This window comes from Corvus kubaryi, unplaced genomic scaffold, assembly GCF_017639235.1.
Source record: "Corvus kubaryi isolate FWS band 111438036 unplaced genomic scaffold, C.kubaryi_AGA036_p1.0 split1-37296, whole genome shotgun sequence".
In the NCBI taxonomy this organism is placed as follows: Eukaryota; Metazoa; Chordata; class Aves; order Passeriformes; family Corvidae; genus Corvus; species Corvus kubaryi.
In genome coordinates this window covers 6,893,519-6,911,867 of record NW_024582075.1, presented here as the reverse complement: position 1 = coordinate 6,911,867, position 18,349 = coordinate 6,893,519, and the positions used below count along the sequence as shown (strand labels likewise).

Genomic DNA, 18,349 nt, shown 5'->3' with positions numbered 1-18,349 from the left:
ACTAGAAAAAGAACACTGATGGGGACAGCCAAAGAACTTCACAGAGTTTTAAGAACGTCCACAAAAATTAAAGAATCGGACCAAACATCATAAAAAGTCTCTAAGAAACTGAAGGCTGTTTGGAGACGCAAAAGGATTTAGAGCTAACAAACTAGAGATTTGTATGTGAGCAACGACAAAAGAAGACTTGGGAGATGTAAGAAAAGAGTAAGTATAACGGCAGCTATGGGGGCAATCTTGGTACTGTGGACTTAAGTACTTTGAAAGCATTTTATTCCTAGTAACACTGTCAACTGTTACCGACAGACGCTGAGAAAGCCATACGTGTGTGCACACATCTATACAGCACCTTTGCAAACTGCTGCTGCAGTCAGCTATTGCCTTCTTGCTCAACAACCAGTAAAACTGCCTAAATACAATACTCTCCAACTCCACTATGGACCTTTTGCCATGTCACTTTAGTCTGGAAAACATTCAAATGGAGTTTCACAGAGGAGGTAGAGGTGTCAACCACACTGTAACTTTTTCAGACAAAACCCCCACTTTTGCAATAATAACCCACCATTTCTGAATTAAGTCTTAGCAGAATCAGTCTAGATTCATCCAAAAATCAAAAGGCTTTACATACAATGAAAAAAATAATTAAAAATTCAAACCAATATCAAGTAGCAAACAGCACCTGTTTCAGATGGGTATACGCGGTGAGAATGATTGAAGACTAAGTGGCAGGGAGAATGCAAACAGAGCAATTATTCATTTTTTATCAAAATTTTAAATACTCCCTGCATTATGTAACTTCAGAATCACAGTTCCAGCACCAGGAAGAAGTTCCAACTGCCCCACTTCTCTCTGCTCCTACCTGTATCCTGAAGGTCTCTACTCTTGCCACCTGTAACACTTGTGAGAACTCTCAGGATTTACTGCTATTTTTCATTACTTTGAGAAGCTCAGAGGGGTCTGAATCACCACACTAACACGAGAAGTGAGGAACACATGGTCAGGAGCAGAAGAAAATCAGTATAAGCCCATGTCTTTGAAATGGCAGTCTGACTCCATTGCCTGCTGAGCCAGTGTCTTACTGCTTAGGTGAAACTACAGCACCGTTAGCTGGCTTCCTCTATATATCTTCAATTCTTCTACTCATTCAGCTTGGTAGCCACACAGGATTAATTACCTTTCATACTTACTTGAAAGAGAAATAATCACTCACATTCATCATGACTGAAGAGTTTTTCAGATACTTGTGCTACTACAAACTAGCTTTCATGCAAGAGACCACATGGCCCTACATACCTAGAATAAATTCTATCCTTCCATGCAAGAAAACCTCAATACAAGTCTGAAACACTACAGCATGTAAAGAGAGGAAAAGTGAACACTTTCAGACATGTTACCTTTCAGTGCAGGCACATAGTTTTCTGTCTTCTTTAAAATTTGTTGATAGGTAGCTATAGCATTTTCATATTTGCCTAGAATCTGCTCAAGCGCTGCAGCTCTGTAAATGCTGTACACAAGTCCTGGGTTCAGCTCACTTGCTTTCCTGAAGGATTTCAGAGCTGTTGAATAGCTACCTCTGTTCAAGTAAGCCTCCCCTAGAGACTCCCAGCAGTTGGAATCCTTTGGATCAGCCCTGAGAGCTGCCTGCAAACTGAAGATATCAAGATATACATTTATTTAAATGAAATATGATACAATTTAACATAAATTATTAACATAAATTATTTCCTTTCACTGTATATGCTCAGGACACTAATTCTGCATTATATACTCTTCAGAACACAAACATACAATTACATAGAACTTTTAAAGACAGCATAGTAGCTTTTTCATCTTCCGAGGGCATTATACAGTTTTAGGCATTGTACCTTACCCTGGCTATTCAGCACTACAGCAGGCTTGTCTGTGCCTGTCACCAGGCTTGTTAGTACAAAACACTGCTATGTTAACAAGAATACATTCTGTGAATTCTAGAACTGAAGAGAGACGCAGCTTGCTCAGACCCATTTCCCATTGTTTAGTACAAGCTATAATCAGCTAACTTATTTTGAAAACTTGCTATGAGCAAAGACCAGTTCATTGGGATTTGTAGAAAAGGATTTAAACCAACCACCAGTTCTCTTACTCAGCCACTGCTTGTGACGGCTGACCAGTTCTCAGGTAATAAAGTCCACGATGAAGCCAGGCCCATTTTGCTGTACCAGGTCTTGCTTTTCCAGTTACTTCATTCAGGATTGACAGAGCAGTGTCCTAACAAAGTACCAAATGCCAAGTTAGTAAACAAGAAACTTTTAAAAAATATTCTTATGACTTTCTATGCCTTCCTCAAAGTAGCAAGGTGGAGAATGAAAAAAAGAAGTAACAAAAGCTAAATAAGGAAAACCCCCTAACTTTCTCTTTATGTTTCCTGCTGAAAAAATCCTTCATCTATATCACACGTGATGACTCCAGTGTTATGCTTGGTTCTCCTACTCTTCTCATTAATCTTCTCTCACCCTTCTCTCCAAATTTAATTTGGAATTGGAACATAAAACTGAAGCAGGTACAACTATAAAAGCTGCTAAGAAATGACAAAACATTTGTTTTCAGATCTTAAATACAGAGGAAACCTGAAGTGATTCCTCAAAGAGGAGGATTAATAGAACAAACCAGCAGTAATCTGACATTCTGAATGTACAATACCATGTCTCCAAGTTCCATGCTTAAGTTTACAGCTGCTGTTCCAGATTCTTCATCCGTCTCATCCAGTTCAAAAGCCTTTTTATAGCAACCACGAGCTCTACTTTTGTCTCCAGCAATGTCTCTGTAGTAGTTACCTAGGTAACAAAAGGCACTTCCCAAGTAGCTGTCAAATTTTGCCGCCTATAAGGAAATACAAACACAACATCAGACAGCATTTTGAAGGATTATACTTACAGACAGGTCCAGTGATAACTGCTTGTTCAGTCTCTGCTTATCATATTTTTTAAGCCCCTTCTGTGATATATCTGAGTTGTCAAACTTTATTTTAAAATTGCACAGATTACCTGAGCTTTAAATAGCTGGAAAATCTGCTACAAATCTCATGACACAAAGCATTTTGTATAAAAAGCACTAAAATAGTTGTGATAGGAGAAAGCAAATCTTTATGACATCTCATAATTTTCATGTTCTACTCTGTTTCAGTCATTATGTTCATAGTCTTACCATATTACACCACAATTAACTCCAGCCTTTTCTAAAGTTTCAGTTCCTTCTTAGATGCACTTGGCAGATTTGCTTAAAGTTAAGAAACCCACAGCCTCCAAGCAGCAGGAAACAGCTTTGTCGATAATAATAAAGATCACATAAAATGGTTTAGAACCAAAAGAACTGTTCCCTTCAACTACATTTGCCACTATACTATGCTGTTACTGAAGTGCAGACAGTAGGCAATGATTTGAGTTGCCAAAACCTAACATAAAGTTACATGGTGAGTTTACAATGCCTGGAGTTTTATTTCGTATACTTCCAAGTTACTAATACAGATGTCAAATTAAATCTTTTTGATTCATGTTATGATCTATGTTCAGAAAAAAAGCCACAGTCACTAAATATAAATTATGGGGCTTTACCAACTCACATCCTTGGACAGACAGTGAAACCCCAACACCATTCTCAACTTTTTTCCTTCTTCATGTTTTTCTAATTTGAATTCTGTCCTCCTCATTTCAAAAGGTCTTCAAAGGCATATGCTGCATATCTATCTAGAGGCCTCCACTTTCCAACCCCCAAGGACAGAAGATGGAGAGGATCATCACTAAGTTTTGCTAATTCAAAGGCCTCCAGAATTAATTGAAAACAAAAGCAGGGAGATTCCAGGTAACCGCACAGTTCCCTGCAATGCCTTTTTGCACAGCAGAACCTAGCTTACAGGCTCTGGAGGCTCACACATTGTAACAAGGAGAATATTCAAATCTCTCATTCCAGCCAGTGTATTTTCCGTATTTGGCTTCTGATGCAGGAAAACACTAATTCTACATCAACAGTTAAAGTAGTCTTTACCTTCAAAAACTGAGTGAGTGCTTTTCCTTTGTCTTTTTTTGTCTCATCACTCATGAACCAGTATGTGAGTCCCAGGTACTGATGATACTCTGCAGTTCCAGCCTTTTTTTCAATAGCACTTAGAAAACTGAATAAAATGAACACAGGTCAGGTCAGACAAATTCTCAAAAGCTGCAAAATACTATATTCTACTCTCCCACCACACTTCCCTGTTAGAGGAAAGAAAAAAAAAGTCTACCTTTTTTCTGCCTGTTCATAGTTCTTTTGGGAATAATGGATGAAACCCTCTAAAGCATGGGCTTCAGCCAGATCAGGGTGGGACAACAGAAGCTCTTGTGAAATCTGCAAAACGATGTCATTTTTCCCTAGTTAATTCCTCAATGAAAACAAGAATTGTGCTTAGCTTACAGGAATGACAAAAAGCACTAACCTTTGAAGCCTGATCCATTAAACCTTTGTTTAGATAAGCCTGACCCCTGAGAGCTGAAACCACTGGGTCACTGCTTGCATCTACGGTCTAGAAAACCATGTAATAAACACAATTAACATATTCTGTTCCCACATTAAGAAGTCAAAGGCATCAAAAGCAGACAGACTGCATGAAGATATAGACAAGAAAGCATTTAAATGTTTTCTCTATTACCCCTGAGAAGACTCAAAATAATTTTGATGAGGATCAAGCGTAAGACTGTAAAGAGCAAGGACAAAGGTACAGAAGTATGAAGAAAAACAAAAAAGAATGAAACTGTGTGACAAAAACAAGGGGAAGCAACTTCCCCTAAAGCTTAACCATTCAACCTTAAGGTAGTACGTTCTTCATGACTAATGACAAGTGGGTGAAGGACATGGGAGGCAGAATTATAACATGAATCAAAATTAAGATGAGTAACAGCATAGAACTAGCAAGAACCCAGCAACAGTGAGCAAGACCGGACAAAGTCAAAAGTGACAGCTTCTAAAATTAGAATTGCAAATTAAAAAGAGCTGCAGCAAAGCCTGAAAAAGCAGGGATGGAAGAAATGTTTGAATAACACAACAGCTAGTAGGAATGGTCTAAACCACAAAGCTGAAAGGAGGCCAGAGTAGAAATACTCAGCTTAAGTACAGAAAGATAAGAGCACTTTTTAATATTTTAAAAACCCCAGACCTTTTTGCCAATAAAAATACCTGCTCAAGCGCTTTAATGGCTTCTTCTGCAGCATCAGCATCAGCTATTTTAATCAAAGTCTCTGCTTTCAACTGAAGGGCAAGGTTCTTCCACCGAAGATTAGGACCCTCAGGAGTTCCAAGAGCCTCAAGAGCTGTTGACAAGAAGAACCTTTCACCAAGTTAAATGAGAAAAGAAGAAGTACAGAGAGCAGCACTCTTCCAAATATTTCTAAAATCTTTCCTTTTCTGTCTAATAGAACACCATTCAGAGTGCTCTCACCCATATATAAGAAATTGTCCTGTAAAATTCCTACTCATTCAAGTTTAAAAATTAAGTCAATTCTAGGAGGTTGTCTCAGATGCTGAGATGGATGGATACTGATTGCTTTCTAACTGCTGGCCTTACAAACAGAGTGTCACCATTTTTTCCACAGGTCATTGTTTCTTTAGAACTCCATTCAACAAACAAGTTGTTTTGCACTTCAGTGTTCAAATAAAAGAATATTACTGCAACCAGGGATTTACCTTCGTGCCTGTACTTTGTACCTTTTAACGCAGTTCTGATTACTTTTCCAATACAGAGAATAATCTCTGGGATCTTCAGTCCTAGAGATTGAAGACCTCTCTGTTGAGTATCACCATTCTCCAAAGGGAAAAACTTCCTGCATAACTCAATTAATTTTATTTCTTTATTTTAATGTTGGACAAACTTTTGTCTGATTTGATACAGCCACTTACACAAGACAAGTAAAAAGCGATGTTTCCCCAAAATTGTCTCCAACTTTCCACATATGCTTTGGACTTAAGAAAAATTTCTGCATCAAAAGCATCTTTTAGCAAGGAACAACACCTTAACTTACCCTTTGCATTGAAAAACAAAACTTGTTTTGTTTGCTCTGAGCTTGCCATTTTAGCTGTATTTGGCACTAGCCAGACCCCACATAGGAAAACAAAACACTTGATCTTCATTTGTATTCCACACCATTTGCATCTTCACAGAGTTAAAATTATCTCTTCCCCAGGCTGGAAAAGGACTTGTCAGGCTATTTACTTGTTCTCATATGCTGCATTTTTTTTATACAGTTGATCAACCTTATTTCTAGTCTATTAACTTCTACTCTTATTTTCTTTTTGAGATGGGGTGCATAGGTACCAAAACTACACACAGATTTTATTATGCTGCTGAAGTTCTTAAAGCTACTGTTTGTGGATGGTATGTTTCACTAACCATTCCCTTTTCTGAAATTGCTAATATTTGGCATGCCTGTAAAGCAGAGCAGAGGAAAGTCCTATTTTTTCATACAGATCAGGGACTTTCTGCACTCTACTTCAACGAGAGTGTAGGACAGCTTTGTAAGAACACTTCTTCCCACAACTATCATTCTGCATTGAAAATAATACGTAAAATTCTACAGCTTTAACACTTAGTTATGCACTCTGGTAATCACCTCGAAGTTTTGCAGTCTGCTTTGCATAGCAGCAAATTGTAACCTTATTACTCAGCATTCATAAACAGCACAGGTATTAGGGAAAATGCATGGGACACCTCCTTCCAGCCTGAAAACAGATGTAATTACTATACCCTGCTCTACTTTTTAACTTACTTAAAAAAACTCAACACTCAATGTTACAACTTTAAATAGCCTTGGGTTAAGAAGTAGTTTCCTTAACAGTATGTAAGGGATTTTACAAATTATCACCTGGAAATCTCCCTTATCCAAGTGCTCCTAAGTTCCTTGAAGGAGTTCTAAATATGCAACTTTTAAAAGGCCATGCTGTCTACCCCCAAAATATCTTTCTACACAAATTCTTTAACTCTGTTGTTTCAGTTTTAACCAATTCGACCACTAAATATACCAGACCTGTCAGTGGTTTCCCTGAACTTTCCTAGAACCTTTTTTAAAACTTAGAGCCATGCTATCTACTTCCAAGCCTTTGGGTGGCAAGACAGGTTCAGCACGCAATTATGTAACCCCTTAAAACTTCAGCATTTTTATCTTTATCTTCCTCAGTGAATTCCTAAGTTGGTATCTCATAGTTTCTTAATGCTATGTTTCCTTGTCTTGTTTTACAGACACTGCTATTAACACTCATCACAGACAAGTCATTAGATCAATCTACTGAAAAGAAGGGTCATGGTACAAAGTTACCCTGAGCTCTTCCACACTGAACACAGATAGGAAAAGAATTACCCCATTTTCATTCTTTCTGCAATAAATTTCTTTTTTACCTACTTTGTTCAGTTTTCATTTTTCCTCCACCCAAATTTATAGGTATTTTGAACTTCTCTTGCCAGCAAGTACTTTTCCCTTGATTTCCCATGACTGTTTAGCCAGGTCTGTATACTTTTACGTCTTCAAGTCTTTCTTGAGAAATTTTTCACTGAACTTGTCCCTGCCACAAAAAAAGTCCACTTTATCTTCCCCTTCACTTTTAACGACCAGAGAGTGGTTCTGTTCAGTTGAGATATGCATCACTAGATCACAATAATTGCCCTCACTGCCAGCTAGCACACATCAAGTTTTACACTTAGTGAGTTTTCTTCAGATGCAGCTGTACTACACATAACCTCTGCATTTTACATTAACTTGATTAAAAATTTGTCTTAGAGGTTGAAATATGATATCTACCAGACTAAATATTTGTGACACCTACCCTTGTGGTTTCAGGCAATCTGTTGCTTGCCAGGATTGGTGAACCACCAGCAGAAGCAGCACATCAGAACATGAAAACCTTCTAAATATTAACCATCAGACAGCTTTCTGGATCCACTTAGCCAAGTATTTTCTCTGTTCCTGAGACTAAGCAGCATAAGGTGCTTTTCAGCTATCATAAAGAGAGGTAGCACAAGCTTGAGACTGCAAAAAGCAAGGGACTGTGACTACCGCTAACTCAGACCTACCACACAAAGGCCACATTGGCTGGACTACATATAGCAGTGTACCTCTGCAGTTGCTCTTCCAATTAGCAGGCAGTTACCTTGATTGCAGGACAGGACAGCATTCCTGTGTTCGTGAATCTTCATCTGTGCCTCTGCTAAATAATGCCATGCTGCTGGACACTGGTTAGTCTTCTGCAAACCTAGTAAAGAGTTTAAAAAAGACACTTTAAAAAGTTGCTTAGGCTTGCAGACACTGCAGCTGGTAGATACTGTATTTCCATATAATGCCATCAAAAACATATTATCAATCAGATAGTAAGACTTGCAGTTAATTTTTTCCGAGTCTTATTTTAGACTGTTTTAGACATAGAGGTCTCCACGCAACAAGGCAAAAACTAGAAAGCATGTAAGTTTCAGTTAGGCTTAATTTTGCATATAACATTACATACACTGAAACTTTCTGATGAACCCGCCCTAATTAAAGACTCACCAATAAAACTGAATTTCTGCCTTCTGATATGTAACTACTAAGTAATGCCTGGAAGTCTCAATGTCTAAGATGCAAACACGTATCTCATTGCAAAAGACACTATTCCCAAACCTATATATTTACACATTATACCAAGACCCTTGTCTTTGCATTCTCTCTGCAGTGAGCAAAGTCTATGTGTTAAAATAAAAATAGAAAAGCAACTTAATATTATCTAAGATAAAGTATTATCTTTGGTCAAAACCAGGATGTATGTTTTGTCAAAACATACAATGGCCATTTAAGCCAGAAGAATTTGTTTTCCAAGGAACACTTTTTCTTCTTCATGAGCTCTCAGGCACATGAAACTTTTATTTCATATTTTAGGCAAGTTGTTGTTCCACTGTAAACTACTGTAGAATATTCTGAAATTCCATTTCAGAAACAATTTTATTCTAAACCTAGGAGAATGGATGCAGGATATCACAGCATAGTCTGACTGACTCATGAACCCTTACATCCCAGTTATTTACCCAATTTTCACTGTAAGCTGCCACAGCAGCAGAGTTAGAGTGGGCAGTCCTGCTTTCCCACGAGTATACTGATGAGTACTTTGCAAAGAGTTTTACCATTTCAATACAAGCAAGTTAATTTACAGATGAGTAAGCCAACTCCTCAACAAATATCGTTACTGTAAAACAACAACAAAAAAAGGAAGAAATTCTTACAATATTTTTCTCTAGATACTCAATGTAAGTCTTTACCTAGTGTAAGTGTTAAAGAAATTTTAAAATGAAATAACTTCAGAGAAAAGTCATCTTTGTTCAGAGAAATGCAGTAATGCAACTTCTACTAGAGAAGTTGCATTACATTTTACTTCATAAATTCCACATTCCTTCATTTATGGCTATTGCTCCATATAGTGTTTCCTACAGTTATTTCCCCAATAACAGCAGGATTAAAAATAGTTTACCTTAAAACACTACAGAGCTGACTCTAGTACAAATGAAAGGCTTCAGAGATGTTATACTTAAAGCTGTACTTAAAATATTTCAACACAGTCAAAGTGTTCAGCATTCTTTTAAATTCTAGCTGGTCTTAGAATTGGCAAACTACTATGCAAGTATAAGATTCCCTAACTATTCAACATGAACTAAAGCTGGTGTTCGACTTACAGACTACTTACACCTCATATTACACATTTACCTTCAGTAAGACTCTTAACAGCCTCCTTGTATTTCTTTTCTTTGAGGCATTTTATACCAAAACCAATGACGCCTGGACCACTGCTCGCATCTATCTCCAAAAGCCTAGAGAAACAGTGCAGGGCCTTTTCCGACAAAGTACCTGGTTTCAGAAAAAGACACATTTTACAGAGTTTTAGATTAAAAAAGCAACTGCAACATCTCACTTTATCTGTGTGAATGATCATTATCCTTTGAGTACAAGATTTTCCAAAGGCACTACTTACCTATCATCCTCTATCATATAAAAAAACGAAACCCAAGAAGTAATCTAAATACTCAGCACTGTGAAACAAAATAAATGGACATGCTGAAACCTGAATAACCACTTTTGCTAAATTACTACAGGTATACTTCCTTTATTAATAAATATTCTTTCACATGCTTTTCATGTAAGTCCAGCTGAATGCCCACATGTCAAAATCTGCCACAAATAAATCAAAATAATTTCCCTCCAGAACAGATGTTGTGTACCTACCAATTTGATGTGATGAGCTTGCTGAAACTACCTTGCTGTGAAACCATATAATTTAATATTTCAGCTTAATTTTAACTGATGCCACTAACTTTTGACACTTGTGTTTAGCTGCGACTGTAGACTTGGCAATGCTTACAGGAACTTTGTGACTTGTTGCAAAAACCTTCAAACTATTATTTTCTTAAAGAAATTATTGAATCATATGGCGTAACAGTTGCTTTGATCTGCATTTGGTAAAGGTGACTTAACAATGCATCTGAGTTAACAAACTTACGTGAAGTGCAGGACATGAAGGATTAAAATGTATGACTCAGATGTAAACAAACAGCCTTACTAAAGCATAAGCAGCATCCTTCCCACTCCAAAAGCTTGTAGGATGGCGAGATGTTGTCAGAGCACTGGTACACAAGAACTGTGCCAACCTTTTCCTTTGAAAATTAGTTTCTGCCTGTTTCTTCAAAATGTAAAGCATTTTCAAATGCTTTACAAATTTAGAGTCTGGGCCTCATTTGTCTTCATACTTTCAAATCAAAGTGAAAAATTCTCACTTGCTTTATTTTGCTACATTATTCCATTTCTCCAAAACAGGAAAAGGCCTTTTTCTCTTAAGTTGAAAATTATTTCTGGAGGTTTTTTTTCTGATGTTGTTTCCTTGCCTTAAAAATAAATAAATCAACTTCTGATGCCTTAAACAATAAAATGAAAAGCCAAAATCCAATAATTACCTTTGAAAATGATGCGAATATGTCCAACACTATTGCAATGTTGTTTCATAAATGACTCAAAATAGTAATGCATAGTTTTCAGATCCCTGCACTTCTGAACACACCCCTTTTGGTTTTTTCTACTCAGAACATGCAGCTAAAAAGATCTGTTTATTCCCTATTCACAAGGCACACTTTCTAACAAAGTTTCACAAATGTTTATCTGGGTTTTTTTTTGTGCAGAAAGAGAATCTGTGTGAAGAATAACCTAAGTGTAGTCCATCCTCAGACTTAGAGCACTCGCTAACACTCTTCCATTTCTTCTTAGAAGGTCAAGAAGCTAATCTCCATTTATCTGGAGAGGCTGCTTTCAAGTAAGGGATTCTTTCTTTGAGACTTCAAAGAGTTGGACTTGACTCACAGGAGTTAAGAGTGGAGAGCAGTTAGAGTCACTATTCAGTTACAGGGCTAGGATCAGACCAAACACTTTATTTCCAGAAAGATAACATAGAAGTAAAGAGTGTATTTGTACTGGGTTGTGAAGGGTAAAAACTTGTAAACAGATTGTCACAAAACCAACTACAAAAGACAAAATTTAAGCCCCAGAAATGCCTAAATCCATCCTACTCACCTGAATGAATAAAGTGCAAGCAAAGTACTTCCAAAGGATAACTCATGGTAGGGTACAAAGCCATCATATCATGACAGGCCTTTTCCAACCTAGCTACTTCATGAGGAAACTTGAAAGGAAAAAAAGTAAACAGTTAATTGTGTGAATTCTCAGACATGAAATAATACATCTATTTTCTTACTAAGGCACCTTAACAAAACCTTACTTTTGACAAGCACTGTATGAAGTCTTTGTAAAGATTTTGGTGGTCTTCACCAGGAACCACGTCAGCAGAGTTCAGCGCATGTTCAAATGCGGTCAAAAGCTGAAATAAGAAAAAATTAGGAGTGAGAAAAAAGAAAATTAGGGAAATGTTACCTTCATACAATAGAATATTTCAGTTGGAAGGAACATACAACAATTACCTAGTCCACACGCCTCAGCAGTTCAGATCTGACCAAAAGGTAAAGCATGTTATTAAGAGCATTGACCAAATGCCTCTTGAACACTGATAGATTTCAGGCATCAACTGACTTTCTAGGAAGGCCACTTCAATGTCTGACCACCCTTTTGGTAAAGAAATGCTGACACGTGTCAAGTCCTGTGAAGCATTCCTACAAATTCTATCACTAGATGCCAGAAAGAATAGCTTAGTGCCTCCCTCTCCACTTCCCCTCCTCGGGAAGTTGCAGACAGTAGAGGTCACTCCTCACTCTTCTCCAAACCACACAAATCCAAAGAGCACATGCTTTCCAGCCCTCCCATATTAAAGTGGATAGTTACATGTTATTACCTTGGTCCTAGTCATTAAGTTTACACTAGTGCTATGAACAGAGAAAGTCATGAAGCAAGTTCCTTATCATGAAGCAGCACTCAGCCTCTAAAGCATGTAAATTTTCTAGTACAAAATGAAGCAATAATATGCTACCATGTAACATAAGATGGTAAAAAGAAGGTAAAATTTGCAAGAACATACATTCTTCCTCAAACCTAATCCCAGTTCAAAGAAGTAAATTAGGTGACTATCCTATAGGATTAGCTGTCAGCCCTTCTCTCTGCTCTAGTCTAGAAATCTAATCTTTTTTTTCTTGACTCTTTATATATTGGAGAACAAAGACACCGGAGTGCAGGCTTACAAACAAGCATGCTAAACAAAAAGTTGTACACAGCTTGTCACAAGAGAAATACTGAAGTGTGTTGCCTTCAGGCCCACATCCTTCCTGGTTCAGGTGCTTTACTCAAGACCACAGTAAACTCTACGTTTGCATGTGAAACCTATTCCTGATGTTTATGCCCTTTTTTTCTCTATTTTCAAGTTATTTTTTCTTTCCAAAAAAGAAAGCAGTGCTGCCTGCAGTACCTCTTTTCTATAACAGCTTGTAAGTTAAGGTCTTTGCCTTCTCAAAAGCAGAGATCCAGATCAAACTTTTTGCCATCTGAAATTACTTCAATTTGTATTTTCTCCTTTCTGAAACACTGCTACAAACAGACTGGAGATGAGAAATTTCCACCTTTCATGTTGAAGGTGAGGTTCAGCTTGCAAGAACAGATCAATCAGATAAAACAAAATTAACTTTGTCCGCAGAGAACACAGGATGAGTATAATTCATGATCATTCTGTTTGTTTCAATCAGCTTTGACACTTTCCTAAGAAGTGAGAGCTTAACATCTCGAGAAGAAAAGAAAATCTGAACCAAAACATTTCTATCTAGGATAAAGAATAGGCACAACGAAATGGAAAAACCTCACAAAGCCACCTCTTTTAACTTGCATGACAGCAAAGGGAAATTTGCTGTTTTGAAGAACGTCTGTACTGCTTTTGTGTGGCAAGGTTTTGCTAGCAGGAGGCTATGGCAGCTGGTGTGGGGTCAGTAGCTCTGACCAAGGAAGCTATGACCAGTCCAGAGAGATGGTCCCAAAAGATATCGTCTTCCCAGGGCCCAGTGTCTTCCCTCAGCTGCTGGCCAGGAGGGCCCATGCAGAGACTGTCAGCTCTTTAGTGATTGTCAGCTTGTGATTTCAGCTCAGCTCTGCAGGGCAGCCTCCAGGCCAGACCAGGCAGAGAGACGAGAGGCCCGTGTAGCTGTTCCGCACGAGGCAGCTTTATTAGTCTGGCAAAGGGGAGGCCAGGGACAGGCTCTCTCTGCCCTTGCAGGAGCAGGGGTCTAGCTTTATAGGGATACTGGGGGTGGGTGTCAGAGGGTAAGGGCCAATGGGTTACAAAGGATCTGCATAGGGTCTCCCAGAGGATTCTGGGTTTGTCTTCTTCTCGTCGTAACTGAAGAGTAGCTCCCTTTCCAGGGGAGTTCTGCTGGGAGGTTTAGGCACTCTCCTTATCTCAGCAGATGTCCCTCCAGGGCGGGGGCTGGGCACACCCCACAGGAGGCTAAGTGAGGTGGCTTCTATGAGAAGCTGCTAGAAACTTCCCCCATGTCCCACAGAGTCAATCCCAGCTGGCTTCAAGACAGACACACTGTTGGCTGAGGTCGAGAGCAGCAGCAATGGTGGTAGTGCCTCTGGCATAATAGATTTAAGAAGGAGAAGAAATTGGTGCAACAGCAATTACAGGCAGAGAGAGGAGTGAGAATATGTGAGAGCAAGAAAAGGACCCATGCTGGAGAAGTCTGTTACGGAAGGACTACACCCTGTGGGACAAACCATGCTGGAAAAATTGGTGAAGAATTTATGTGACTCATTACAGCTAAGACTCATCTCAGACTGCTGCACAGCTGCTCTTTATGTCAGAAGGTAAAATTGCCCAGCGTTTCCCTGAGAGGCTTAGTACCTCTGAACATTGAGACAGTCAACTCAGACAAACAGGCTTCAATTACTAGCTGCACTGTACCTATATATGTACCTAGCTGAACAAGGAGTGAAAAACATTACCAACTGCCCAGTCTTATTATCCTGGTTCCTTGTACTGTCCTTCAGTAACTGGATCATCTTCTTCCAAAGCTGATGAAGCTCTGCCTTTTCTGCACCTTCCTCCTGTTTCATCTGTATTAGTTTCTGCCAAGTTTCAGCCACCTGTCAACAGCAACAAATGACCAATGCTGTTACTCTTTAAAGAGCTAGAGGTCCGATACAAGTCCAGTCAACTTGTCACCAAAATTCACCAAAAACTGAGTAAATAAAACTCCTTTATACCAATGCAGCATTAAGAAGTCGGCATTTTTTACTGGGTAAGGGTTGCATGAGGGACTACTCCACCTAGCGTGCATTCTGATCCTCTGCAAGTGCGTTGCTTACATACAGTCACGACATACATATTATAACTGTTTATTACCATAAAACCCTCCCCTGATTCAGTCTTTTTATACTCTTATTAGGCTGTGGCTATATTCCTAAGCAGATGTCCTCTTGTTATCTTTGTTCTGTCCTTACTTAGAAAGCAGATCCTGCACACCATGTTTCTTTGCCAAAGTGCAGACACAGTAGAACTCCTTATTCTTGGATTAACCCTTTGGTATCAAACTCTATCACACCAGGGTAGACAACAGAGTAATATTTAAAGTAATCCAGATTTATCTGCTTTCTGATTAAATAAAGTCCCAAAGGACTGTATGGGACCTCTCCACCTTCCAAGGTACAGTAAGTAAGGTAGAGAACATCAAGAGTATATGAATTTTGACTCTGGTTCCTGGAGGAAATCGACAGTAAAAGTAGACCTAAAAATCTATAGCACTACAAACAAAAAGAGAACAAAAGCAGCAGTCCATGCTGAAATTCCAGTGTGGAAAAGTCAACCGAACTGAAAAGAAAAAATATGACCCGGAAGTCTAACTTCAGTTTCTTGTTCCATAGAGAGTAAGTCTGCTTCATATGCTAAACTATTAGCATTAAATTTAGTTTAAGAAGATGGTATACAATGAGGCTTTGGAGCTAACTAATAGTCTTCAGCCCCATGCTCTGTGCTACGTAAAATTTTTCATTTTCCATTGCTGGAGAAAAGGTGGGAAGATGACATGGAGTATGACCATGCACCACCCTATAAGAAAACAGCTTTTTCAAAGAGCAAAGGAAAAGTGAACAGCATACCTCCAAAATATGCATTCTGTAATATTATGATAGAGATTGCAGGAAACATTACTGTTGAACCACACAAGCATTTAACAACTCCACCTAGTGGTACTGACCAGAGTCATGATGATTTCTGCAAAGCTTGTGATGCTCTGAAGAGACTTTTCGTGTCCTTATCATTGAGCTGGGAATGCAGTACATAAGACACAGGCAACAGAGTTCAGGTTGTGTACATATCCCACCTTAGCCTCTAGAATGAAGCATCAGGAACAGCCTAGGAAGGGATCACCCCACCAGTGAAGGGCTCATGAGACACCTAGTACTGGCCAAGCCAGGTGAAGGGACACCTGACTCACACATACAGCATGTAAATGTACATCTGGGATCATTTTTGACTCCTAGAAATACAACAGAAGAATTATATTCTGCCCTTTCAGCCTCAATACTAATAGTCTTTGCCAGTTCTGTTAGTTTAATGGATTGCATCCAAGTCTTACCCAGTAGAAAAGAAAAAAAAAACAGTTAAAATCAGTTCTTCCTTGTTGGGGTCCACAAGATCTTAAGTGGTCTGTGGCCCATAAAAGTAGGGATTCCTTGAAAAAAAGTAGCCAGATCAAATGGAAAATTACTGTTAGAAGAAAGAAAGTGCTTGACCTACCTCTAAATATTTCTTTTCTTGATAATATAGCTCCACAAGCTTGTTACATACATCACACCATTTCTGCTTGTCACCACTAGAAAGGAGAAAGAAAATCCCCCCAACACAAGGTAAGTTAAGTTTTTCATATAATAGTATAATGTTATTCAAATTCTGACAAATAATTTTCAGTAGGTTCAGTTGCCAAACTAATATTTAGAATAAATCTACAAATAGCCCTAGAAGTTTTACTCATTGCTGCTCTGAATAAAAAAAAAAAATTACTTTTAGGGACTTCCTGATCAATTTTCAACATAAGGGAACAACCAAACACTAGTCAGCTACAGTGACAGCTGAGTTAGATTTGTTTAGAACTGTGCCTCTATGAATTGCATGACACATATTCTGTGATCTTAAAGCAGTGAAAAATAAGCCTTCTTATTAATGCAGGCAGTGAACTATCAGAGATAAATGCTTCAAGGTAGTGAGTTTAGACATATAACTAGAATGACGTGGAATTCCCTAAACTACTAGCCTCAAGTACAATTAAACTAAAGGAGTTTTTGTTCTACCAAAAGGGACAGGAAAAAGAAACCTTACCTAAGCAGAGAAAACCTCAGTAAAAAGGGCTAAACCACTGATATGAGAAGGCTTTAAAAAATCCAAGTCTATACTGTGTATCACCAATGGTATTCACTGAACTAGAAATCTTAAGACTGAATTTATGTATTCGATATCCTTTACCTTTCATAGAGTTCCAAGAGTTTTTGGTAAACATGTGCTAAGTCTCCTTTGACATCTATTTGGTTGGGTTTCTCATATAAATTTGCTAATCCCTTAACAGAAAAAAGCAAAAAAAAATAAAGGAAATAAGATTTTATGCCAACAGTCATGTTTTATGAGAACACTACCTGTTCTGCCCACAAAAATGATGCCATTGCCTTCAAGGGGGTCAAGTGTTAATGCAGTAATCACTGCAGAATTCTGCACAGCCCACTCACTACTTATATTAAATGAAAAGCTTTCCTCACTTTCTTAACTAATACCAACAACTCTTTGAAACTTGTATATAATACATGACCTTGTCTGCACAAAAGACAATATAAAAGTTCACTAGGCCATATATAGTGAAATATATATGAAAATATATATTTTCATATATATTGAAAATAGTAAGAGAACCTTACTACCTTAGAAAAACATTGATTATTGTTATCAGCAACAGACTTAATATGCAACCTTATGCTTAATAAACCAATAAATAACACAACTGTATGTTGTAAATCTATACTACAATAGGTGTGTGTAATGCACACACCACCCAGCACACAGCTACTTTAAACGTATACTTTTGCTTTCAAGTATCGACAAAATTCATTAACAATTCGCTTGATGCTGAAAGCTGGAAAAAGACATTACTAGATAAAACATTTTCTCTCCATAAGAGAAGAACTGTCAAGTGTTTCTTGAGCTACAAGCACAGAAATTTTTATATGGACAAATTTACTGTGTTTGTTTGAATTCATCTTCTCCACTGCATGTCTCACAGCTATGTAGAAATACAAACAAGAAGCACAAACTCAAATATACTGAAAATAAAGTTCACCATGGTTTTACATTGGACACACAACTAATATGAACCTCAGCTACTCCAAAGTTTCTGTGGAACTTAAGGGCCTCAAGAAAACAAGATACAGCTCTTAATTCTGCTTTGTTCCTATATTTAACTCCATAGTGATACTTCTGAGGGAAACAAAAAGTGGACATTCACATACCTGCCATGCCAGCAACTGGTTTGGTTCAAGTTCAATAGCCTTCTTATATGCTCCTTTGGCCTGATCAGGCTGCTCTAACTCAGCAGCTGCCAGGCCAATGAATACCCAAGCATTGTAGTTATTCTTTTCTTGCTTCAAGACTGCCTAAAAACACACAATTTTAAGTAAAACTGATGAAAGAAATGTAACTTATAGATCCACATACTGAGCTTTATCACTACAGTTTGGTGGACTATTTTATACGGCAATACTAGAAGTTACGTAATTTTTAGGAAGAGACTGAGATTAGTAAATTCAACTTCGTATGCCAGAGGATGCTTCATCCCTGAAGTGTTGAGCTAGTAACTTGTACTTGCAGCTCA

At 38.1% G+C, this 18,349-nt stretch overlaps 1 protein-coding gene across 4 annotated transcripts in view; it reads right to left on the bottom strand.

Moving 5' to 3' along the window:
• Positions 1-18,349, bottom strand: part of TTC37 (tetratricopeptide repeat domain 37) — a 47,603-nt gene that overhangs the window by 27,431 nt on the left and 1,823 nt on the right. For all 4 annotated transcript variants that reach the window (XM_042012670.1, XM_042012669.1, XM_042012668.1 and 1 more), the window contains exons 4-18: positions 17,988-18,131; positions 16,957-17,048; positions 16,234-16,309; positions 14,442-14,582; positions 11,782-11,880; positions 11,577-11,685; positions 9,726-9,866; positions 8,149-8,250; positions 5,188-5,321; positions 4,451-4,537; positions 4,259-4,362; positions 4,021-4,147; positions 2,680-2,859; positions 2,123-2,247; positions 1,395-1,648 (exon numbers count right to left, since the gene is read on the bottom strand). In XM_042012670.1, the coding sequence (XP_041868604.1) occupies positions 1,395-1,648; positions 2,123-2,247; positions 2,680-2,859; positions 4,021-4,147; positions 4,259-4,362; positions 4,451-4,537; positions 5,188-5,321; positions 8,149-8,250; positions 9,726-9,866; positions 11,577-11,685; positions 11,782-11,880; positions 14,442-14,582; positions 16,234-16,309; positions 16,957-17,048; positions 17,988-18,131 (1,915 nt within the window). The remainder of the gene's footprint in view (positions 1-1,394; positions 1,649-2,122; positions 2,248-2,679; positions 2,860-4,020; positions 4,148-4,258; positions 4,363-4,450; positions 4,538-5,187; positions 5,322-8,148; positions 8,251-9,725; positions 9,867-11,576; positions 11,686-11,781; positions 11,881-14,441; positions 14,583-16,233; positions 16,310-16,956; positions 17,049-17,987; positions 18,132-18,349) is intronic.